Source organism: Diceros bicornis, chromosome 28 (genome assembly GCF_020826845.1).
Source record: "Diceros bicornis minor isolate mBicDic1 chromosome 28, mDicBic1.mat.cur, whole genome shotgun sequence".
In the NCBI taxonomy this organism is placed as follows: Eukaryota; Metazoa; Chordata; class Mammalia; order Perissodactyla; family Rhinocerotidae; genus Diceros; species Diceros bicornis.
The window spans coordinates 39555038-39581175 of record NC_080767.1 but is presented as its reverse complement, the minus strand read 5'-3'; the positions used below and the strand labels follow the sequence as shown (position 1 = coordinate 39581175).

At 45.3% G+C, this 26138-nt stretch overlaps 1 protein-coding gene across 2 annotated transcripts in view; it reads right to left on the bottom strand.

Annotated features, from left to right (window-relative positions):
* CFAP77 (cilia and flagella associated protein 77) overlaps positions 1 to 26138 on the bottom strand; it is a 128104-nt gene that overhangs the window by 94010 nt on the left and 7956 nt on the right. Inside the window, exon 2 of one of the 2 annotated variants that reach the window (XM_058524368.1) lies at positions 20694 to 20714. The exons of the other annotated variant lie outside the window; for it this stretch is intronic. Coding sequence (XP_058380351.1) covers positions 20694 to 20714 — 21 coding nt within the window. The remainder of the gene's footprint in view (positions 1 to 20693; positions 20715 to 26138) is intronic. 2 annotated transcript variants of the gene reach the window in all.

Sequence of the window (26138 nt, the reverse complement as noted above, 5' to 3'; positions counted from 1 at the left end):
CCACACAGAAACATATATGTGGACATTCATAGCAGTATTATTCAGAGTAGCCCCAAACTGGCAGCGACCCGGATGTCCATCAACTGGGTGGCTGCATAAACAAACTGTGGTTCATCCATGTAATAGAAAACCATCTGGCGATGAAAAAGAATGAATAATGATACATGCTACAACACAGATGAATTGCAGATGCATTATGCTAATGAAAGAACTTAAACACAAAAGACTATAACCTGTATGTTTCCATTTATATGAAATTCTAGAAAAGGCAAAAGTGTATTGACAGAAAGCAATCAGTAGTTGCCTGGGGCCGGGAAGAGGAAAGGAGACCAAGTGCCACGAGACACGAGGGAGCTTTTTGGGGTGAGGACACTGTTCTATACCTTGATGGTGATGGAGGTTACATGATTGCACACAATTATCAAAATTCACCAAACTGTATGCTTACAATGGGTGAATTTTATTGTATGAAAATAATACCTTAATAGACAACAAAGAGAGAAAAAATTTAAAACCAAGCTCCAGACTGGCCCCCTCTGTGAAGCCTCCTCTGACATCCTCCCCTCCAGCTGCTGTGAGCTTGCTCATGTCCCAGTTGTTGGACTTCTCCCACGACCTCGGCATTGGGTCAGACATGTCTATCTCCAGATAGAGGCAGGGTCTTGGGCTCCCTCCTTCATCTCTGCTCCCCCGAGTCTCATAATCACAGGAGACTTCACTCATGGAGACTTACTGTGTTGCAAGAATCCTGCCAAGTGCCGTCTTACATGTCCTCATGTGAGCCTCGCAACGATCCCAGGAAGCAGGAATTACTATCCCGGTTTTACAAAAGAATGGAGGCTCAGAGAGGTTGAATAAATACCTGCCCAAAGTCAGACAGCCAGAAGTGGTGGGGCTGGGCTTCAAAACCAGGTGTGTCTGTCTGTCTGAGCCAAGGCTGTGCCTTAAACACTACATTATACTGCCCGATGCAGTGCATGAGAGAAAGCTGTCAAGAATGATATGTTTTACTGAATCTAATTGAATGTGAGAGCCATTCTATTCCTCCCCCTCTGTGTTCCTGGGGTCATGCAACCAAAGTTTCATGATGTATGCATAATGCCCGCGTGTGTGTGAGTTCTTGATCCACTAAAATCTGAGCTGTTCCCCTTCTCTTCATTTCTGAATTAAACCAAAAAGTTAAATTAGCCCTCTGCCCAGGAGACCAGTATTACCTTGCAAACAGCTAACACCTCCAAGTTGTCATCTAATTAAGCCACACTCCCAAACAAAGCACATAACAGTGTCACCACGTTAACAATGGCTACCTCCCCTGGCAGCCTCTAACTGCATAATACAGTGTCTTGCTGTAAAACGAATAATCCCACTGCCGTGTAAACTGCACTCCTAAGTAGTCTTTTCCTTCAGTGGATATCCTTTGAACGTTGGGTGGTTTATTAGGAAATATTCTAGGGCTGGGTACACAATGGAGTAGCAGGTTGATTCTTTAATCAGCCCAATTTTCCGGTGTATTCTACCTTTTAGCGTTCTAGAAATCCACTCTTTCAACATATACGTTGTGCCGAGTGCTTGAAGTCCCCGTGTTCAACGCTGTTAGTAGCTTAGTGGACGTTTGAGAGGAGTATGAGTTTGGAACACGTGGAGGGAGGGTGCGCTGGCTGTAGCCGGCGTGCTGATCTGCACCTGGAGCCACATCTGCACCCTGCTCTGTGGGGGCTGCCGGGGAGAGGCCACACACTCCGGGAGGCAGGAGCAAGGATCACGTCCGTGCGGGAACTAGAGACAAAGCCCTTATGCAGCTTTCCAGGGCGTACTCTTCACACTTCTCTGGGGCCTGCTTTCAATTATTTGCTAGGCTTGAAATGAAATCTGAATTAGAATAATCTGGCTTTTTTTTTTCCCTGGGAGGGGTCCCCTGAAATAGAAAATGATCAATTAATTTGACCTAGTTCACTCTCTGCATCCCCAAAAAGAAGCAGGTGCTGATTGACAGACAGAGGCACGCCACCTCCAGCGGCCTTCTGCACCAGCTTTCACTCATTAGTTGATTTTAAGGGGGAAAACCACAAAATGCAGAATCAGTGGCAGAGTGTGGATTCTGGAGAGTCGGGCTCCGGTTGGAATCCCGGCTCCCCTACTTTGCTGACTCTGAGAATTTGGGGGCAAGTCATCTAAGCTCCACAAACCTCAGCTCTGTCCTCTGTGCGATTTCATGCCCAATGGTGAGGGGAAAAAACGAAACCACCATGCTCACGTGGCCACTGCACACGCACGTGGAGTCTCCAAGGCAAGTTAATGAGGCGGAGCCAAGGGTGGCAACGCGGACAGCCAGCTCTCCTACTTAGAATCCAACCCTTCAATGCAAAGGGTGCCATAGAAAGGAATGAACTCAGGGGATGAACAAAAGAGGGCTGAAGGGCTTATTAATTCTGAAATCTAGGCAAGCACCTTCCCTCCATCTCCCCCCAAACTTGCTGATAAGGAATTGACTTCTTATGACATGTGTTCTTGTGCTCACCCCATCTCTGGCACAAGTCGCCCCACAACAGTCAGGGCCCCTGGGAGAAGGAGAGCCAGCACTAAGTTCTACGTCCTTCACACATCAGCACAACTGCACCACTTGCTGCCTGTCGGTGTGGCCCAGGAGCAGCCTGCATGGGAATCCCCCAAATGCAGATTCCTGGGCCCCTTCTAAGTCAGACTTTCCAGATACAGGACCCAGGGAGCCATATGTTTGACAGGCTCCCCAGGTAGTTAAGTGGATATGAGAAGCACTGTAAGATGTCTGTCCTAGCTTCCTTAGAGCTGGTGTTTCCATGGTGAAGATGAAAAATAGGACCAGGCAAGCAGGGAGACTCAAAGACCCATGGCTGAGGGCAGCAGCCTTGGGCTCTAGGTCAGAGTCTGGTCCTTTCTGGGGGCTACTCTCTGGGGCTGCTTGAGCTGATTCTTTAATTTCCTCAGTTTTGAGGAAGCTCTGCTCAACTTTTGTTCCATAGTGAAATATGTGACAGGACAAGTTCGTGTGTGCTCACAGTGCCCAGGAGGAAACCTAGATCTTAAGGCAAGTCCTCACCATGACCACTTGTAAGACAATTAAATCACAACGGTCCTTCGAAATCAGCGCACCTGTGTAAGGGCCGACGGTATCCGCCTCTCACTATAGGCTGTGATCAGACAGTGGAGAGCCGTGCTCAAGGCCCCTAGCCCAGTCCGAAGCCCCCTCTCCCCCAAGAGAGCGCTCTGAAAACACAAGGGTGAGAGGAACAAGACTAAACAAATGCTCTTATTTATTTTGTTGTTTAAAAAGTCAATAGCCTATGCATTCATGTTCACAGCAGCATTATTCACAATAGCCAAAAGGTGGAAGCAACCCAAGTGCCCATCGATTGATGAATGAATAAACAAAATGTGGTGTATCCATACAATGGAATATTATTCAGCCATAAAAAGGAATGAAGTTCTGACACATGCTACAACATAGACAAAACTTGAGAATATTATATTGAGTGAAATAAGCCAATCACAAAAGGACAAATATCGTATGATTCCACTTACATGAGGAACCTAAAGTAATCAAATCCATAGAGATAGAAAGTAGGATGGTGGTTGCCAGAGGCAGGGTGGGAGAGGGTAGGGGGGAGTTAAGTGTTTAACTGATACAGAGTTTCACTTTGAGATGATGAAAATGGTCTGGAGATGGATGGTGGTGGTGGTTGCTCAACAATGTGAATGTATTAACACACTTAAAAATGCTTAAGACGGCAAAATTTATGTGTCATTCACCACAATTTTTAAACTTTAAAAAGAAGGACAAGAAGGCAATATCACCTGCTGAAGTTGCTATTTTACCGGTAGCAGCAAATGATTTGCAACACACCTTATGGTGGACCTGAACACTGCAGCATCTCTGGAGACCGCAGCCAAGACTGCAGGCCAGCCGCGGGACTTGGACCACCTTCCCGCCCCGCCTCGGTCGGCTCTCTTGCATCTGACCACAGGTACCTCCTAACCTGCGGCACCCGAGAGGCGCTCCACAGCCCAGGAGGACAAACCGTGGCGCGGATGTGTTGAGTGTGTGCCTCTTCTTCATTTCTCTCTCACGCCTCTTTCCTGGCACATATCCAACCCATAATTAGGCAGATTCTCAAAGGAGAGAGAATACTTCCTGCCCAAATGACAAGCTGTGGATTATGCAGATATCTTTCCAGATGTGGCGTTTGTCTCCCTGGCAATGCTGCAGGTGGCTCTAGGCTTACTCAGCCGGAAAGCTCCATCTGAGCCTTATCCTCACAAATACCTTCTTCAGTTGCTTCCGCTCAGGCCCAGGGCTTTCATTTTCGAGCTGATTTCCCTCCGAGCTACAAGGTGCAGTCTCTGTAGGAAATGGGAAGGGGGAGAGCAGGAGTGTCTTCAGAATCCAGTGAGGGACCAGGTGAAGGAGCCCTTCACCCTGGGGGCTGCTCGGCTCTCATCACGGGAGTGTCCAACCATCTGGCCAGTAGGCCCCAGAGAGCCATTGTCATCCATCCAGGGCCCAGCGCAGAGCTGACACTCAATAAATAGCTGTTGAATGAACTCAATGGTTGATTGAATAAAATGGGAAAATGGCCCAGACTTGCCACTGATTTCATGCAGTGTTATGGGTGCAAAATTCATGCTTTGCAGACCCAAATAAGTGACTTTCAAGTGCCAGTATCTACCATTCAAGCACGTCCAGGAGCCCCCCACATGTAACCTGTGTAATATTTTCAAGGTAATGCTCTGATTTGAGCCTTACTGAGCAATGTGAGTGACAACAATTGACATTTTGATGACGTAATAATCCAAAATGAGCATTGTTGTCTCATGAAGCTTACCAAGATGATCTATTTCAAATAAGATAGATACAGGCCTATTTTAAATTAAAAGATTCTTTTTAATGAGCACGAATGTCCACCAACAAATAAGTAGATAAATAAAGTGTGGTACATACATACAATGGAATAATATTCAGCTATAAAAAGGAATGAAGTACTGATATCTGCTATGACGTAGATGAACCTCGAAAACATTATGCTAAGCAAAAGAAGCCAGATACAAAAGGTCACATACTATATCACTCTTTTTATATGAAGTACCCATAATAGGCAAATGGCAAACCCACTTAATGGGTCTGGGGTGTTCTTCTGGGGTGCTGACAGTCATGAAACTGGAGACAGGTGGTGGTTGCACAACATTGTGAATACACTAAATGCCACTCAATTGTACACTTGAAATGGTTAATTGTGTTATGTGAATTTCACCTCAGTGAAAAAAATCCAAGTACAAAATAACCTATAAGATAAGGTTTACGAGATTGAGCAAAATGATGCAGCACCCGTTATAACAAGGATGTGTTGTTTGTCATTTGCCTCAGTTTTGCCAGTTACAATCCCATCAAGATGCAAACGCCCTCCTGTCCAGGTGAGGATGGTTTTGTGATCCATCCCGTTGGTGACTCCTTGTTCCATGTCAGGCTTCCCCACTGGCTAGCAAGCTCCCCAAGAGGGGGCGGGGCCTTCTTCCGTCTTATTCCCTGTATGCCTAGTACCTAACTTGGCTCCTGGCACAAATAAACGTGTACTGAATAAGCGAATGACGCCGGCAACTGAGCTTCGCCGAGCTTGGGCAAAGGGTGGGGGGTACTCCGGGCCACCTCTTCCCAACCTGGAATGCGCACCCAGATCACCGGGGACCTTGCTAAAGTGCTGATTCTGATTTGGTAGGTCTGGGGAGGGGGCTGAGATTCTGCGTTTCCAACAAGTACCCAGGGATGCAAACGCTGCCAGTCCACCAGCCGCGCCTGGAGGAGCGAGAGTCCAGGCGTGCCAGACCCCAGGTTTCCGTGTCACACACTCCAGTCATTTGTCTTCCCAGACCTTGCAGCTCACCTGGCCTCCTCTAAAGGAGCCTAAGCACTTCCTGGTTACCCTGAGGAGGATGATTTAGGCAATTGACATCTTTTTCCCATGATTCCAAGGCAGGCTGTCATTTCAAGGAAAACACGTCCACTCCAATTCTGAACACTCGGTGTTCGATGTTTTCTTATGTGTGGCTGGGGGAGGAGGAGGGAGAATCTGTGGCCCCCAAAAGAAACAAGCTGTTCTTCTGCCTTTGTGTTTCCGAGCATGTAAACTCAGTTTGAATCACAGCTAATAAACAGGTCATCTTGTACTTCCAAAATAAAAACATGCCGTATTTCAGTGGAATAGCAACTCTACATTAAAAAGCTGTCAACTTCACTACAATTTCCCTGAACCTCGCTCTGCAGAAAGATACCTTGTCACTCAGAGTTGAGTGCAGTTTTACTGAAATATCTCCTTGTCTGCGTAAATAATGAGTGGAATTGCATGAGACTATCTAGCCCCCAGCCTCCTCTTCCCACATTCTCAAAGAAACATATGCAAATAGCAGATTTATGGGGTGAGTTTCTCAACACTTCACTTTGAAAACAAAGGCAGGCAGTCCCACCAATCCTGGTATTGTGTATTTAGAATGCAGAGGAGGGGGTGGGGGTTAAGGGGCACAGAGAGAAGGGTGATGGTGATGAATAGGGTGGTCTTTGCAAGCTTCAAATCAAGGAGGCTGGACTGTCACTCAACAGCTATTTTGGGAACACACAGAGGTTGCATCAGAAAGTGCCATATATGGGAGATATCCGCTAAAGAATGGCCCAGACCCCAGAAGGTGTTTGTGTAAAATAAGGCAGCCCACACAGCCTGCAGGTTTCAAGACCTAGGTGCAAGAACCACTGTACCACCTGCCTTTTGTGAAGGCATCTTAAAGTCCCTTCACCTCACTGAGCCTCCTTAACTCTCAAATGACGACAATGGTAATGATGGCCTCACAGGGTGCTAGCAAATGAGATGACGAATGCAAAGGTATTTTGTAAACCCTCAAGAATAATCTAGTTGCTAATCATTATTGTCAGTAGCCAGTCAGTGAAAATCAAAGCTTTGGCATCAGCCCAACTGAGGTTCAGATCTTGACTCCACCACTCACTAACAGTGTGACTTCAGGCAAGTCTCTATACCTCTTTGAGCCTCGGTTTCCTCATCTGTAAAATGGGGACAACAGTAGTACCTACGCTTGTGGGGTTACTGTAAGGATTTGATGCAAGAATGCACATTAAAACTAGTGTCTGGCCCATAGTAAGGACTCAGTAAATGTGAGCTGTTATTATTGTTATTGCTACTGTTGCTGCTGCTGCTGCTCATAGTGCTATTCCCCATTGATGATGATAATGATGATGATGAGGAGGAGGAGAATGATGATGTTGTTGCTGGTGCTGATGTTGATGATGATAACGATGATGTTCTTGCTGATGATGTTGATGATGAGGATGCTGATGTTGATGCTAATGATAATGATGTTGCTGCTGATGATGTTAACGATGATGGTGATGATGTTGTTGCTGCTGCTACTGCTGCCGCTGCTGATGTTGTTGCTGCTGCTGCTGTTGATGATGATGATGCTGACGTTGATGATAATGATAATGATGTTGTTGCTGCTGCTGATGCTGATGGTGATGTTGATAATGACGATGACGATGATGACGATGATGTAGCGAGATTCTCCATTCCTCCCCGAGTGGTGATCTAGATCACAGCGTCATAGGATCAAGGAACAAGAGAGATGCTGGCTGTGGACATGTAAATTAGGGCATATTACCCAGAGTGAGAGTTGGAACTGTAACAGAGGCTAGTTTATCCGAAGATGAATTGGGGAGACTAAGTAAGACCACAAAGAGCTGAATCTCTCAGCCCAGAGCTCAGAGGTGGGAGGAAGGAGGAGGAAGAAGCTTCAGCTGCCTGGGTTGGCTTAATCAGGGGGCTTCCTGGAGGAGGGGAGCCAAAGCCAGTGATTTAAGCAGGTGAAGGAACAGGGAAGACTGATCCTGCATGCCCCTCCCATGGAAGCCCTCTTTCCGTTGTTGGCTTAGCAATTTCCACCTGCATCCTCCGGGTCTTTGGGACCTAGGGCTGGGCCCAGTGCTGTGTAGAAATGTCATGTTCAACTTCTTCCTAACCTTTTATTTAAGAATATTGACCACATCTCTCCCATCCCGCAAAACCAAGGGAATTCGGGGATTCTCTTATCCCTGAGATTCTGCTGTGCGGTGGCGACTACATTTCCTAAAATATACACATTTGAGACTCAGTAGAAACCAGTGGTGTACAGAGCCGGCCCACTGTTAAATATTCAGGAATTTTGCAAGCCAATTCTTAAACACAGCCTTTATTAAAATTAAATTATATAAACCTACAATTAAATAAGTTATATTAAAAACAAAGGCAAAAATACTCAGAACTCATCGCTTCCTAGTTATTTTACTATTCCCTATACTCTTGAGATTTATTTACATTTATTATATCGGTATGGTGAAAATACTATATTTTCCATAAAACACTCATTTTCCATACTTAGAATGATTTTCTAAAATGCAGATGTGATCATGTCCCTCTCAATGTCTTCCCACTGCCCTTGTACAAAGTCCAAACTCCTACCATGACATCCAAGTCTCCTTCCTCCAAACCCATCTCTTGCCAAGTCCTGCCTTGAATTTGAACCTGCAAATACTGGTCACCTTTCTGTCCCTGGAGTGTACACACCGTCTTTCTCCTTCCGGCCTTAGCCCCTGCTGTTACCTATGCCCAAGAGGCAAGAAGTACACAAACCATTGCAGAGCAGTGTGAGAAACACACAAATAGTGTACAAACAGCTCAGGGAGTCTTCAGAAAGCAGGTCCAGCTCTTGGGGAGAGGGTTATCAGAGGCTTCATGATAACAGGACTTTTCATCATTGTTATATATTTGGTTTTCTGAATAAGTATTACATGCATATCCACAAAATTCAGAAGGTACAAAGGGTGTAAAATGAAGAGTAAATCTCTCTCTTGTTCCTGTCTCCCAAGAGTCTCCCTGTCCCCCAAGAGGCAACCTCTATTATAATTTTTTTGATTATCCTCATAACAGGAATTTTAAAAGAGGGGGGATCCATCTAGAATATCTATCCCCTATAGATAATTGTTACCACTTTTCATTTTTCAGAGTTCCCTTCCAGGCCCTATTCATGGACAAGGATAAATTTCGCAAAACTGTAACCAAGCCAGAGGTATAATTTTGTGTTCTGCTTTTCCTTCCACTTATTATTATAGTGTGAGCATTTTCGCCATTGCTTGAAGTCTTCATAATGATCACTTTTAATTGCTATAGCATTGAAGTCTCCAACTCTAATGTAGAATGGTGGATGTTCGTGGGCAAAGTTTTTAAAAAGTTGTATTCTTTTCTGAACATTCTTTTTATAAAAATCACTCTGGGGTCTGGCCCGGTGACGTAGTGGTTAAGTTCGCATTCTCTGCTTCAGCAGCCCAGGGTTTGCAGGTTCAGATCCTAGGCGTGGACCTACACACGGCTTTCCAAGCCATGCTGTGGCAGGCGTCCCACATATAAAGTAGAGGAAGATGGGCACAGATGTTAGCCCAGGGCCAATCTTCCTCAGCAAAAAGAGGAGGATTGGCAACAGATGTTAGCTCAGGGCTAATCTTCCTCATGAAAAAAAAAAGAAAGAAAAATCATTCTGCATATATCTTCATGCCATTAAAAAAAAAAAAGAGGGAGACAAATTCTTCCTTAAAGCAAGAGTGGGAAATGCTCATTTAATTGACTTGGATCAACTGACCAACTCAACTTTACTTGACCCAACCTTGCTATCATAGGATGAATGGTGGCCCTCCAAAAAAAGATATTTCCCCAGAACATGTGAATATGACCTTATCTGGAAAATGAGTCTTTGCAAATGTAATTAAGTTAAGAATCTTGAGATGAGATCATCCAGGATTATCCATATGGGCCCTAAATCCAGTGAAAAGTGTCCTTACAAGAAAGAATAGGGGGCCGGCCCCGTGGCTTAGCAGTTAAGTGCACGCGCTCCACTGCTGGCGGCCCGGGTTCGGATCCCGGGCGCGCACCGACGCACCGCTTCTCCGGTCATGCTGAGGCCGCGTCCCACATACAGCAACTAGGAGGATGTACAACTATGACATACAAGTATCTACTGGGGCTTTGGGGGAAAAAATAAATAAATAAAAATTAAAAAAAAAAAAAAAAAGAAAGAATAGGAGAAGACAGACACAGAGCAGAAGACCATGTGACCATGGAGGCAGAGATTGGAGTGATTCGGTCACAAGCCAAGGAACACCTGGGGCCACCAGAAGCTGGAAGATGCAAGGAAGGATTCCCAAGGCAACATCTTGATTTCAGACTTCTGGCCTCCAGAACTCTTATTTCTGTGGTTTTAAGCCATGCAGTTTGTGATTGTTTGTTATGGCAGCCACAGGAAATGAATACACCTACCAAGTCCATTACCAGACTATCCGCTCTTCATCCCTGGATTCTCCTGGGGAATGAGCATCTGCTGCTGAGGGACGGTGAGCCTGAGCCTCACAAACTGCTGGTTGTGCAAATACCCTCCGGTAACAAAAAACTCAGGCTCACCACCATAAAAATCGCGCTTATTAGGATCTATACCAAGTTGAACACTTTCTTGCTCTCTTTCACTAGTCTAGTGGACAGTGGTGCTGATGAAGTCATTAGCTGAAGTCACTAAGCATTTAAGGCATTGAAATGAAGGAGGAGGGCCCTGGGGTGTCCTCACGGTATTGAAGGGTCAGGTCATGCTGGGCTCCATTAAATACCATATTAATTGAATTCCTGCCATCTTGGCAGAGCCAGACACTGATGGGATCAACGTTAAGTCTGTTTGAGCATACACAGTGAACTTGTCTCACCAAACACCACTCAGTATCAGTGATGCATCTTCAACTTGACTGGCCACCCACCACGGTGGGGGTGGGGGCCAAAGCTTTCATGAGCAAACTGGCCTCTTGGATTTGGGGAAAAATACTCTGAAAATGGATTTGGATTCCTTTCATTTTTATTTGGTTCAAAGTAAACACGGGCAAAAACCGTCTTTCTAGAATACTGTTATTAATGACAACTGGAGATAAAATTTCAGATCACTAAAGATATGCCTGGTGAATAGCCCATGCTGTGCAGACTGCTGATGAATAAGAAAGGGTTTTCTAGCAAATTTTTGAAAATCTCTCCCTCTCTCTCTCTCAGAACCCCAAAATGGAAGTTACAGCATTAAGTAAATAAATAAAATAAGTGGGCAATCTCGTGGTGACATTTTCATTAGCCCACTCTCTTTCTGTCTCATTAGCCTTCCTGGGGAGAGGAAGGATTGTTTTAATTAGCAGGGTTGGGACGTATTGCTGGGGTTGCCTCCCCTCCTGCTGTTCCCAGGATTACCCTGTCAGCTTATAAATACAATACAGATCATTACAGCCCACACCACCACCCCAGAAGGCGACAGAAGAAAGTAGGTCCACCCCAGGTCATGGTAAGTGTCTTTAACCAATGTTCTTTCTCTAAGCATTCAAGTATAATTCAAGCGTAATGTTGGGCTTTAGCAAACAGCTCAATATCCTCTCACAGAAAAGCTCTTTCTAGTTTGGGACAAGCCATGTGGTCCCTTTTTCTCTTTTGTGCTGCAGGCTGCCCAGGCAGAGCGCACATCTGACAGAATGGTCATGCTCTATGGGATCACGGTTCCAAAGTCCCCATTTGGATTTACTTGTTAAATGCTCAGATCAAAAGGCTGACCTGAAACAATCCTCCAACCCCCCAACATGTTCCCCTATGCATTTCCACTGCCCTTAGGCACTTGGGGGCTTGACAACACACACGTTGTTGATATTAATTGTATTTCAACGACATCAAGTTCTACACACAGATATTTAGCTTCTCCACCTCCAGATTCATATCTTTTACCCACCTGTGCACGTGGTTCTGTCTTCCTTCATGGAGAACACCCTGTCTTTAAATCTTAAAATGAAAGTGTCTTAAGTTTGAACTGAAAAATAAATCTAGACATTCATAGAAATGCCAAGGTTACTATTTACCAGGAAACAGTCTCCCAGGTACTCATGAAACCGTTTATTTATTCACTCATTCGACAAACATTTATTGAGCACCTACTTTAAGCTAAGCACTGCAGGCACTGGGGATAAAAAAAAATGATTGAGACCTGGTTCCTGCCCACAAGGAACCCACAAGAACAAACATTTTAATATACATGCTAAGAGCAATGACAGAAAGACACACAGGATATTCTGGAGGCGAAGAAGGAGGGCACGTAAAACATCTCAGAGTGGGGATACGGTCAGGAAAGGGAGGGCACTCAGAGCTGAGTTTTAAATGATGAGTGAGGAATGGGCACATGAGAACAGGAGGAAAGGGTGTGTGCAGAGAAGTAGCATCTCAGGTGGGGGAACAGCCTGCCCACAGGCAGGTAACTAGTCACAGTGACTAGTTCATGCCATCTTGGGGTGTCTATCCTCATGGATGCGATAAGGCAAGTGCTACACCTCGTGATAACACCTCACAGAGAACAATGAGTAATGAAAGTCCACAAAGCACTTGAAGTGTCTGCAAATGGGGTCTGCTGACACAGAGAATAATACTAATAATCACAGCACTTGCCATTGATTAGGCTCTTACCATTTACCAAGCTCTGCACTTAGCTCCTTACCTACATTTGTCTCATTTAATCTTTGCAACAACTCCATGAAGTAGGTTCTATAATTGCCCCTCTTTTATAAACTGGGAACTGAGGATTGAGGAGGCAAAGTGAGTTGCCTGAGGCTATGTCGACAGAAAGTGGCAGAAGGAGGGTCAGGGTGCAGATCTGGCCAAGTCCAAAGCTAACAATGTTTCTCAAATGTGAGTTCAGAACTGTCCACCTCTTCACATCCCTCAGACTCTCTACACACCTGTTGCTTAGGGATCCCATCCCACTTTGTCCCTCCAAACACTTTTCTTCCTTACCTTTCCTCCCTCACCCAAATCCAGACTCACTTATATTGTGCCCTGCTCCCTGATGTTTTCTTAAAGAACTAGAAATTCTAATAAACAAAACCATACTAAGGTTTCTGTTACTGAACTCTTTTTTTCCGACAAGAAGTAAGTGGTTATTTGAATTGTTATTCCCTTGTATGCAATGTATTATTTTTCTCTGTCTGATTTTGAGATTTTCTCTTTGGTTCTTAGCAATTTGACTATGATGTGCACAGGTATGGTTTTGTTATTTTTTAAAAACTCTTGCTTGGAGTTTACTGAGCTTATTTAATCTGTAAATGTATGTCTTTGAGTAAATTTGGGCCAACATAATTTCAATGACACATACATTAAAACTTTTGATATTGCCTCACAGGTCCCTGAGGATCTGCCCACTTTTTTCAATCCTTTTTCTCCATTCCTCAATTAGATAATTTCTACTGATATATCTTCAAGTTCACTGACTCTTCTGTTATCTAGATTTTGATGTTGAGCCCATTCAGTGAATTTTTTAATTTCAGATATTGTATTTTCACTTCTAAAGTTTCCATTTGGTTCTTTTTCCTACTTTTTCATTCATTATGAACATATTTTCCTTCACATCTTAAGCATAGTTATAATAACCACTTTAAATTCTTGATGGTTAATTCCAAATATGGACAATCTATGGGGTTTTCTCAATTAAATGTCTTTTCACTTGAGAATGAGTCACGTTTTCCTATTTCTTTTTATCAAGTAATGTTGAAGTATACTCTGGACATTGTGACTGATACATTGTAGAGACTCTGGATTCTGTTATATTCCTCCTAAGAGCTTTTTTGTTTTGTTTCGTTTCATTTTGTTTGCAAGCAGTTAACATGGTTGAACACAAATTGAAAACTGCCTCTTCTGCAATGGGAAGCAGCTCAAATCTAAGTTAATTTATTTTGGCCTTAGTTGGACTTTTTAGAGTCTGCCCCACCTATATATGGTTCAGGGATCATCCATAGACCCAGGCAGAGTTTATATACTGAATTTGGACTTCTCTTCTCTGGCTCTCTCCTTTCCTGGATTCTTCCGTCATTTTCCAGGGACTGTGATTTCCTCAAACTCTGTCTTCTGGTTCTTCAACCACAGGTTGGCTAGAACCACAGGTTTCTATCCAAATTCTAGACACTGTGTAGCACTGACTATAGCCTGGCATTTGGCTAAAAGTCATTTCCCAAATGAGAACAGCATTCTCTGCTTTTCTCTTCTTCTGTGTGTTGACACCCTCATCTGCCTGCTATATCTGCCTATGCTTGTCCCTTTCCAGAACCTTCAGGTAGTTTTCTTTTCTAAAATATTTTATCAGAGTTTATAGATGTTATCTCTGGGAGGGCTGGTCTGACAGGGGCTTACTTGGCCGTGAACAGAAGAGGAACAAGATTTGTCACTGGATAAAAATTACTTAATACCCTGCCTCCTCCTTCTGACATATTCACTGAGATCCCAGATACCTCAAATGAGAGAAGAGGTTCTGCTGAGATTTCCTATTACCTTGGCAGTCTTGTAGGAAGAATTGGCACAGAAGGGATTTTCTTCAGATCACAAAAAAGAAGTGGTTTTCTAGTTCATAGGGTAGCTCTGGTCATTGGGAAAAATGGAAACATTCTTTGCTGTGTTTAACTTATGAGCAGATGCTAAGGTAGTAGCTAAAACTCTTTTTTTTTTTTAAGGTAAACATAACTATCTTTAGGCTATGATTTGGAGTGCTCCTTAATAGTATATCATGAGACATAATGTTTGCAAAATCTTAGGAAGAAGAAATGAGATAGGCTTAAAATGGTGGACTGAGCACTTATATCTATCTTCCCACTCTCCCCAAATACACTGAAAGGACAAAGAAAGTATTTTTCAAAAGGAAAAAATCCAAAATAGTGTAGGAAAACAAAAAAGAGCTCCATCAGTGTACTAGAAAATTTGAGATATTTCCAAATGATCAAAAATCAGACAGGATGAGACATACAGAAAAGCAAAACCAGACGAAATCACCACCAGAAATACGTGTAGGAAATGATTGCCGTGGGGCCAGGGAGTGTTCAGGAGAATGCCAAGTCCAGATCAAACATACAGAAAAGAGGAGAGGCTCTGGGACAATAGTCAGGGACTATCCGAGATGCTGCTTTTGGAGCAATCAGATTGGCTCAGGCTCTCTCCTTCCAAGGTTTCACCAAGCAGAGAGCAACAGCAGCACTTGCATCCAGACTTAAGCAATGAGCATGGAAGGAGAGACAAAAAATTACTCTCATGTAGCTCCTTATTTCCAGAAGCATGCTCTCACTCAGAAGAAGGACTTCCAGTTCATCCCACTTCCCAATCTATCCCATCTCTCCCCCCATAATCACCAGAGGTGGGGCACAGTAAAGAGACAAAACATCCACATACAAGAATGGAAAATATAAATATTATGCACAACCAAGAATAGCCAAACATTTGAGAAAAAATATTACCATGAAAGAGAGAAAACAAAGGAAAAAACTACCCCTGAAGAAACAGAGTTAATAAAGCAATAGAAGAAGGCTTGTAAAAAATTGTAATTCATTCCCTAAAAGGTGTCAAAGAATATCACATCAATTTTTTAAAAACACACTGTTATAGCCAAAGAATCAATTTGAAATCTTGGAAATGACAGGGGAAGAGAAATAATACACACAAGGTCATGGAGCTAGTCATTCATTCATCCACTCAACAAACTGCCACTTATTGGGTACCTGTTATGTGCCAGGCACTGTATGAGGTTCTTGGAATATAAAGATAAAAAGAAACAATCCGTATCTCCAAGGATTACAATACATTAAGGTGATTGCCACCAGGAAATTATATATAAAGAACACAAGAGGAGTACCCACGTCTGGGAGAGAGAGTCAGGGAAGATGGCAGAGAAGAGGTAGTATTCGAATTGGGACTCTGAGGATGAGAATGCATCTTCCAGCCCAACAAAAAAGTGCAGAAGGTGTTCCAGGCAGAGAGAACAGCCTGTGCAAAGGCACAGAGGCACGAAAGGGTACGGTATAGGTAGGAAACAACATATAGTTAAATACTATCAGAGCATAAAGGTGGAGAATAATTCATGAGTTAGGCAAGGACCAGATCATGAAAAATTTTGCCGAACAAGAGTCTAGATTCTGACTTGTAGGTGATGGAGGGTCATTAAAGATGCCAGGCTTATGCTGTAGCACTTCAAGAATAAAATGTGGCCACCAGTGCATGTTACTCTAGTTTACTGCAGTACCTCCCATAGCCTATCACTGAAGAAACCTTTAAACCACCAATATACTCATTCATTCATTCTTCCATATATTCACTCATTCATTTATTCAAGAAACATTACAGAATGCCAATTATGTGCCAAACACTGGCGAAGAACTTGAAATAAAGAAATGAAAAAGACATGGTCCTTGCCCTAGAGACACGCACAGTTCACTGCAGGTGGAGAGACATGGAAAGGGACAATGTCAACAGAGTATAAAGGCACACACAGTACTGGAAGATAAAGAAGCACTTTCAAGAGGAGAAGCTTCTTGAACTAAGTCTTAAAGAATGTGTAGGAACTAGTCAGGTGTGCAGTGAATAGGCAGACGGTGGAAACGTATGGAGGGATGAGAGAGCACGCAGGTGGAGACGTGTGGGGAGCTGTAGATAGGGATGTGATGACAGAGAAGGCCAGACAGGTATGCAGAAACTCACGGAATCGTCAGACACTTACCAAAAGCCAGACATTTACCCACAATAAATATCCAAAAGCAAACTCATTATGTTCCCCCCAAATCCTTCACACCTCCTTCTCCCTATCCCCATATACACATCCATCCCCACATCACCAAATCTTGTCAGTCTACCTCCTAGATATCCCTCCAGTTTGTCCATTTGTCTCCATCTCCCCCATCCTCATTCAAGGATCGTCTCTCACCTGTATGCCTCTCTCCATGGCCACCTTGGGACACTCCAATCCATTCTTCACTATGTAGTTAGAAGGGCATTTCCCATGCCAATCTGGCCACATCTTTCTACCTCCACTCCCAACCCTACTTAAAGGCCTTCACCGGCTCCCCACTACTCTTGGGCTACAGGTCAAACTCCTTAACTGGCCTCCAACAAGGGCCTGCATGATCTGTCCCAGAGAGACCCAGTTCTCTGCCTCACACCATTCTCTCCCATCCCCACTCTCAGCCACTCCGGCCTCTTTCAGGTCCTAGAATCCCCATACTCTCTCCCACCACAGGCTCTTTGCACATGCTCTTCTAAGTTTCTAGGATGTCCTTGTCCTTCCCCTCCATCTTCTCCTGCCCCCTACACACACGCTCACACATCCTCTCCTGGTTAATTCAAATCTCAGCTCAATTTTCACTTCCTCCAAGAAGTCTTCCCTAAATCCCCAACCACATGAAGTCTCCCAATTAGATGCACCATGAACTTCTTCACTCTTATCACAGTTTCAGCCTTACATTTATTTGTGATTCTTTGATTAACATTCATCTGCCCAATTATACTGTAATGTTCCACAAGGGCGTTAATCACGTCAAATTTTGCTCATCAGTATCTCTCTAATGCCTAGCCCAGTGCCTGGCACATATAATGGAAATTCAGTAAATACTAAATTATTTTTAGTATTTAAATACTAAAACAACAGATGGATGGATGGATGGATGGATGGATGGATGGATGGATGGATGAATAGCTCTGTGGGCGATACAAAGAAGTACGTTGTGGAATCTGCCTTCAAGGAGTATCTTACAGAAGGTTAGTGACCCAAGTTAGTTATGCTTAACGGTTAAATACCAATAACAAGGCAAAAATATCATAGATGGCACAAGACCGTATGTGATTGTTTACCCTATCAGTGGTCCACATCACACTGCAGAGGAGACCACAGAGCTCTAAATGCTTGCCATATCTACAGCCCTCATCAAGACAGCAGCCTTGAGTTCAACATGAAGGACGCCACTCTACTGACTGCCTTGTTATCCTTACCACAACTCATGGACCAGGGACCGGGACCCAAGCCCAAAGCAGTCACATGTTGAAGTCCTAACTCCCAGTACATCAAAATGTGACCTGATTTGACCATGGGTCATTAAAAAGGTAGTTCGTTAAGAGGAGGTCATAATGGAGTAGAGTGGGCCCCTAATCCAATATGACTGGTGTCCTACAAAAAGGAGAAATTTGGACATAGACACATGTACAGGGAGAACACCATGTGAACACAGAGGTGGCCCTCTACAAGCCACAAAGAGAGGCCTGCAACAGATCCTTCCCTCCCAGCCTTCAGAAGGAACTAGCCCCGCCAACATCTTGATCTTGGACTTCTAGCCTCTAGAACTATGAGGCAATACATTTCTGTTTTTAAGCCACTCAGGTTGTGGTCATTTGTTATGGCAGCCCTAGCCAACTAAAGCAGAGCGCAAACTAACTAGACCCGAGAATGATCAGAGAAGTCGTGATGGAGCGGGTGGGATTCGGGCCAGGAACCACAGGTAGAGCTGGCAGGCAAAGGAGAGAGGAGGTGACAGCAGAAAAGCAGAGCGTTCACGTTGGGAATGATGCAGTGAACAGGCTGGAAGGAGAATCTTATCTCAGGAAAGAAAAACATCTCCCACCCAGATGGAAGAATCAGGGCTTCTTGTGCTCCGGGAAGTCAGTCCTGAGTTGCCCACATCTGGTCGAGGCCAGATCACGTGTGTCTTAAAATGTGCTCCCCCTAGCCTGGAAATAACTCGACCGCAGGCTTTTTGTATCAATAAATTCATTATATTATTAGGCAACATCTTCTTTATATTTAGATGAATAACCACGCAATGATCACCTTGGCTGATTTAGATGGTGTCATTTAAAGAAATTATGGTTTCGATCCATCTTCTCTTTCCCCTTTCCCTCTGCCCTCCCTGAATTATTCCTGAGGAAGAAACCAATTAATAGTAGCTTGACTGTTGTAATGCAGCCTGCTGTACAATGTAGCAATGGCTAATGGAGTTTTAATTTCCCCATGGTGAGTCAATATTTGCTTTAAGAAAGAAAAATGTCACCATAAACAACTGCCCCAAATGAATTTGGTAGCACAGAGGGTGAGAGTCTTGTTTTTTTTAGGTAAACAGTGATGGAAAGCAGATACGGGGGTGGGGGAATTTCATTCTTCTCAAATAGGGTTGCTTGTGGTTTCTGCTGCTCCTTTAGAAGACGGTGGTTATTAAATATTTTGCTTTGCAAATGCAGATAACTGTCAGAGACTCGCCCACAGTTTAAAGGGTCTAAAACAAAGTCATTATAAAACAGAAGAGAAACAATTTATTCCAGCCTATTAATAACTTGTGGCGAGCAGGGAGGGGAATAATATCAGGTATCCTTGTTTGAAGCCATTATGGGTGTTTCCTAGTTCCCCCAACTAGGCTTGCATGAGGAAACCAAATCCTACTTTTTCAAAAATGTATTAGACTTTTCAGGTTCGTGCGAGGAAATAAAGTTTTGCAATCCTCTCTCTCATAATAAGTCTGTCCAAAAATGATGTTGCTCATTCTATTGAAAGATAGTTTCATTTCCTACTCAAAATTGGTATGAAAAATTTGCCTTGCCAAATGAACATTGTATACTGAACTTGTCAAATCCTTTCTCCTGACACAAATAAAAGATAACATTGGGTGGCAGCATGTAAAACAGCTCTGACAAGATAGCAAAGAGAGACAAAGAAATATACATATTTTGATTTTCTCTGTTTTAGAAGCTGGGGTGGCGGGGAGGTGGGTACCAGCAGACTGACTGGCCAGATTCTGGATACTTCAGGTAACAATTGAACAAGTCACTTTCATGTAGATTTTCAATGTATAATGACCCTGTTTCCAATTAGCCAAAACATGACAAAATCTCAACTTTTATAGCGGCAAAAGCTGCCAGGGAGAGGACCGCCTGAGTGACAAGTCTCTTCATTCAAAAGTTTACGGGTGCGCGTGTAGCTGTAATTACTAGTTCTAACACAGTGGGAAATTATTCCTTGTGTGTTTAAAAATAAATAAGGTAAACGATCACCTTTTCATTAGATCTGTACACGTATCATATAAGGGCCTTTTTTTTCCTATTAAAATTGTTGATTGAAGGCCGTTAGCTGTTTATCAGCTCAAAATAACATTTCTGCTCTCTTAGGGGCTGCCGCCGTTAAAAATCACACTCGGCGCCTAGTTAGTAACAAGAAAACACTCCTAAAACTGCAATTTCAGGGGAAAAAAAACACAAGCAAGAAACCCAGATTGCACCTTCAGGTCCCCAAAGGCATCACGCTTCTTTGTTCTGCTAAGAAAAATTAACCTCAATCTCAGCTCCGGGTCCCTAGATTGATTATCATAGTCATTTAAATACTGTAATCTCATTTTCAGCATTGGGATCAGGAGCGGGGAGCGGGGAGAGAGTAGAGAGGGGAGCCAGGCTGGAGAGAGAAAGAGAGCAAGGCGAGAGGAAAGAAGAAAACAGAATAAATTATCTGACAAAGGGAAGCGGCCTTTCTGCTCACAGAGCCTATTCCGGATCCTTCCACTTGATTGGAAAAGTTGATGAAGTTTAAATGAAGCAGAATTAGAACCTCAGGCCGCTGAGTATTGACGGGGGCCTCGAAAGAACGTGCAATTCAATCGCCCTGGTTTCAGCAGAAAACAACGGAGAGGCCTAAATGGTATAATCTTCAATCGAATCTAACATCCACACTGACAAGGCAGGGTAATGAGTTAGGCCAGATCAGGCCTGTTGGTTAAAGAAATTAATCCCTCCCGCCACCGAGACCGGCTTTGATGCCTATTGTGCCGGCCCCTGTCCCAGTCTATCTAAATGCTAACTAACCGCGAGGGTGAGCGACTGTGCTTTTCATTGCTGGCGCTAACCTGATGACAATTTGCTCTCACTGATTAGGGAGGCGGGGAGGGGACCACCGATGGGTGGGAGGGAAAGAGGGGACACCTTCCTTTGAAAGGGAGAGGCCATTCTGATCAGCTTGGATGGTGGTTTTGCCCCCAGCCATCCTGGCTCCCCCGCCAGCAAACGCACAGAGTTAGAATAACCTAAACTCCAGGCTTCCGTAGGAAACCAAGTGTCCACGCTCCTTTTCTCTTTCTGTCTTGTCTCTTCTGAAAACCATGTGGTCACACCAAAAGCGCAGAATCGGTAAGCCGTCCCAGCCTGAGGCCAGCATCCCGCCCACGCTGCTTTCTTCAAATCAGGCTCCCTCTAGACTTTCCCTCCAGACGTACCCACGCCCCTGGCATCCAATTTCTCGCCTCTCTGGCCGTTTTTCGCATCTGAAATGACCTTCTTCTTCTTCCTCTCAGCCTAGCTCAGTCCTGCTTGGCCTTTCAGCAACTCCACTAGGCTTTTTGGGACCCCTCCAAGCCACAGGCCTCTTCCTAGCTGTTTCAACGTTCAAGTACATCTGGGCTACGCCCCTGGCCCTACTGGTTTCAGCCTTGTGCGGTCAACTTCTAGGTGTGTGTGCACATGCACGGTGTGGCTTGTGTGCCCAACTAGCCTGTAAGCTCCTTGAGAACAGAAAGTACACCTCCGGATGAGGCTGACCCTGTAGAGAGATGGAGATGGAGATGACGGAGATGGAGATTCTTCTCTCCATCAGGACCAAGGAGTCTCTGGAGTGATGGGCAGTGTGGCAAAAGATGTAAGGACCACGACAAGCTGTGGACTCACACAGGCGACAGTGCAAGCCCCACTCTGTCATTTACCCTCAGTGTGACCTTGGGCACGTTTCTGAGTCTTTCTGAGCTCAAAACACCGACCTTGCAGAGTTGAGATCACAAAGGTGAAAGTTTGGCACTGGTAGGTACTCAGTAAATATGGTGGCCATTTATGTCACCAAGTTCTTTTGATTTGCACAATGGTTATGACCTTGGGCTGTGGAGTCAGAGACCTGGCTCGAAGCCTGGCCCTCTGCGCATTAGCTGGACGACTGCGGGCAACTGGTAGAACCTCTTTAAGTCTCAGCTTGCTCATCTGTAAACTGAGAATGATAGTAATCCCGGCTTTTAGGATTCTTGCAAAGATTTAAGGGAGATGATGCCTAAGAAGGGCCAGCACAGTGCCTGGCACACAGTGGGCTCCACGAAGGGCAGCTGCTGTCAGCCGGCACAGTGGGGGTGTCAGCTGGCCAAATGGGTCTACAGCCAGGAGCGTCCTGGAAACCCAGACTCCAGGCCTCAGCCTCCTCCTCACGCTCCTGCTCCGGGAGAAGTCAGGCCCGCGAGCATCCCGCAAGGCGATTCTGGGGGGATCTGCTTCAAGTAGCAAGCGGCTGCCTAAGAAAAGACGGAGCTTTCAGAAACGCCAGACAGCCGCTTTCCTTTTAGAAGGGGAGTTTTTGAAAGACTTGCTTAAACCTCTGGATTTATGCCCACTGGGCGCCTACAGAGAGAGCAAAATCTTCAGTGACAGTTTATAAAGGTTTTGGAGGCAGTCGCGAAGCCCAGCACTCGGCCCTGGGGGACCCCTCGGAATCGCTCCAGCAGGTTCCCTCAAATGACTTGGTGAAAATTGGAAGCATGACAGACTGGGGGTTTGTTTAACTTGCAAAAAGTAAACAAATCGCAGTCGCTAACCCTAAATCATTGCAGCGTGTGTCCCGCCAATTGGTGCTCCAAACACACAGCCCGGTAGGGGACTGGGACTCAGTTACCGTGTCCATTCCAGTAGAGGAGGGCTCTCGGCGATTTCCCCCAGGGGAACCACAGCATCCTGCAGAGAGCTGTGCCTCCCTCTGTCGGCCTGTTGTTACCACCAGCGCAGGGAGGGAGGCGCTGGCCTAGATGTTGTGGAGTCCTGCACTTGTCTCTCAGCCCTCTGTTCTCTGCCTGGTTTCTTCCACCTGCTTTGGCCTCTGTGGGTCTCGCAGCTGACTGGGGGCTGTCTTGACATGAGTACAGCCATGTTTGGCCGCTCCATTGACCTACAGCCACCAGCATACAAAGAAATATAAAGCTGCTTTCTGTGTGGTGGGAACTGGCCTTTTCCCGGGAACTGGCCTTTCTCTCACGGAGAGAGTTGCAAGTTGTAACATTTCAAGGCTCTTGGAGCATCGTAGCACGGGATGGACTGGCCATCTGTGCCAGGCTAAGAGGATAACCAAAGAGAACAATGCACGTACACAATTACTGGGCTGGGACGTTAGCCAGGGGGCTCAGTGCACGTACGTCACAGATAACCATTTGTGCATGGAAACACTAAATGCTTGCTCTGCAAACTCTGTAATTGCTTACTCTGAAAATTATTGATTGTATAAAAACTGCTGGAAGCTGAGACCTGATGAGAGTTCCACCTGTGGAAGGGACACCTTGCCCAGGACGTGTGATCCTTGCCCAGCCGCGTCGATTGACAGGGCTCTCCCGGCAGTGGGGCGTGGATATTGTGAGTAATTGATTTGATGTGAAGTAATTGATTTGATATGAAGTAATTGATCTGATGTGTTCTCTTTTCGGTCAACCCGGTGTTTCTCTTTCCAGTTGATTTGTGTCATTTCTCTTCAGCCGATGTGGATGTTTTCCCTTTCCAGTCAAGCTGATGTTTTTTCCCTCTTAATATTTGACCTATTCGGATCTGTTTGCAGACTATCACCTTTACTATCCTCTATATAATAAAATATACCTTCAGTTCATTTGTTTGGAGTGGAGAGTCTTTTACGTCTCCGATCGAATCCCCGAACCTCTGATAACAGGGACCTGGCCGGATCGGGCCTCACTCCCTGTCCAGTCTCCTCTCAGCACTTGCCTTCCCTGACGCTTCACTGCAGCCTCCAAAGTTCCAGGTTCTTCCTTGCCTTGGAGGGCTCAAAACCTCTTATTTTCCCTGGAACACTTTCTACCCACCACCCACCCTAACACAGGCACACACTCTACCCCCAGCACCTCTTAACTGACCAGCTCTACTCGTCTCAGAAGGTGGGGCTAAAAAGTCTCATCCTCAGGTGGGACTTCCCTAGCCTGGTTGATGCCTCTTAGCACCTGGCCTCCTTCGCAGTGCTTATCCCCAGGTGAGGAATAGTTGCCTTACTGTCTGTCTTCACCAGCGCTTTGCAAGCTGCAGGAACGAAGGCTCTCTGGTCTGCTGGGGACCCCCAGGACCCAACACACTGCCTGGCACCTAACAGCCCCTTGATAAATGTTTCGCAGGTGGTCGAATGAGCAAGTGAAGGGTAGGCTCGGGGTGGTTCTCAGGGACTGAGGGGAGGTGGGGGGAGCCATTTGGGTGTGCACAAACCAAGGCTTAGAGACATCTAGGGACTCGCCCAAGGTTTCAGAGTCAAGAAGCGTGTGCAGTAGACTGTGAGCTCATGGCTGTGGTCCTGGGGCTTGGTGTGCCTGGTCGAGGGGAAGTGGGTGATGCTTACCGGATGAATGAATGAATGAGTGAATAGTCTGGAGAGGAACTGAGGACTCTCAAGTCTGGCAATCCAGTGCATTTTTCTCCCATCCACCCCACTAAACATGCTACCCCTTTTCCTGGAAAGCTTTCTCTCCCCCAGTCCAAAGTTGATTTACGTTGAAGCTAACTTTAGCTTCAGGATCCTTCCTTGCATGTGGCCTCTTCTAAATTATTTACAATCGTGTATTCTGGACTTAATTTCCAAATTATTTATAATTGTGTATTCTGTTTCTTAAAGAGACATCCTAAAATTGCATAAGCTTCATGCCGTGCAAAACCTGGATCCACCTCTGCCCCCACTTCTCCAGCCCTCTACACACGCTTGCTAATCTTTGTGTCAAGATTTGGCTCAAGCCGTCTAGTCTATGAGACCTTCCCTCGCCTCACCCCAGCCCGGCGCAGCTGCCCTCAGCACTGAGCATGGACCCCGTCCAGATGGCTATCACTGCATATGGACCACTTTGCTGTTTGTTTTTATGCCTGTTTCTCTCTACTAGATTATAAACTCTGTGAGGGCAAAGCCTATATCCAGGCTGGTTTACCCCATATCTTTGATGCCTAGCTCCATGCCCGGTGCACAGTAGGTGCTCAAAAGTGCCTGTTAATTCAGGCAGTGAGGGAGTGAATGCACCTCACAGTGCTCACAGAATCAGAGTTCTTGCTGAAAACACCTCGCCCATTTCAGACGCTGTGCCACTGCTCAGGCCAGCGCCTCTCCAGGTGCCCCCCGCTCCTGTCCACCCACTGGAGTCCAAGTGTCCTCCAGCCCCGGCCCAGGTGCACAAGCTCTCTGAGCGGCCCTGAGCGCTCCAGCACTGCTCCCACCTTCACTCCTAAGGGAGGCACTTGCCTCTCCACCGCTCCTTCCGGATTTAATAACTTTTCTCATTAGTGCAAAGTCTGATTCTCCCCTGACCTGACCATAAACTCCTCGGAAACGAATTCGGAAACCTCTCATGTTTCCACCGGTACCTCGCACACTGTAGGTGCTCAATAAGTATTTGCTCATTGACTGAGGGGTTCATTAACAGTCTCCAACACACACCAGACATATATAAATAAATAAATAGCCAACTTCTGTGTTCTTACATGTCACCTGGGACACAGAGGGAAAAGATGAATGCAATTCTACAGAATGGGAACATTAGGATGGCATTTTAATGTGGCAACGCGGCCAAATTCAGTGTTGCCCCGTAAAATCGACCAACCAAGCTGCCGGCAAACGTCTAATTCTCTCAGCTGAAATGCTATGGCCGTGAGATCACCTCTCTCAATGTCTTTTGGGGGCCCCCGGCTCTGGGAGAGGCTGCGGCACCTGAGCATCGACTAACTGGGGCTTTTTCTCTGCTGCAGCTATGCAGCCTCGACGCTACGCAGTGGGTTACAAATGGCCTGCCACCCGGCCGTGCCGCAGCCTTTCAGCAATGCTATCCCTTGAAATCAAGGAGCTTCTGAGTCTCCACTTTCATTCTTCTGGACAAACACAAAAGATTTTGATCCACACAAAGAAATTTATCTTGTATGCGTCCAGGTTCATTGGTCTCCCAAATGTGTATTGTTTGGTTCATATCGAAGATCAAAAATGCCTCTTTTTGGCTCATTATGTGTTTTCTTTTTCTTTTTTTTGTGTGTGTGAGGAAGATCAGCCCTGAGCTGACATCCATGCTAATCCTCTTTTTGCTGAGGAAGACCAGCTCTGAGCTAACATCTATTGCCAATCCTCCTCCTCTCTTCCCCCGCCCCCCAAAGCCCCAGTAGATAGTTGTATGTCATAGCTGCACATCCTTCTAGTTGCTGTAT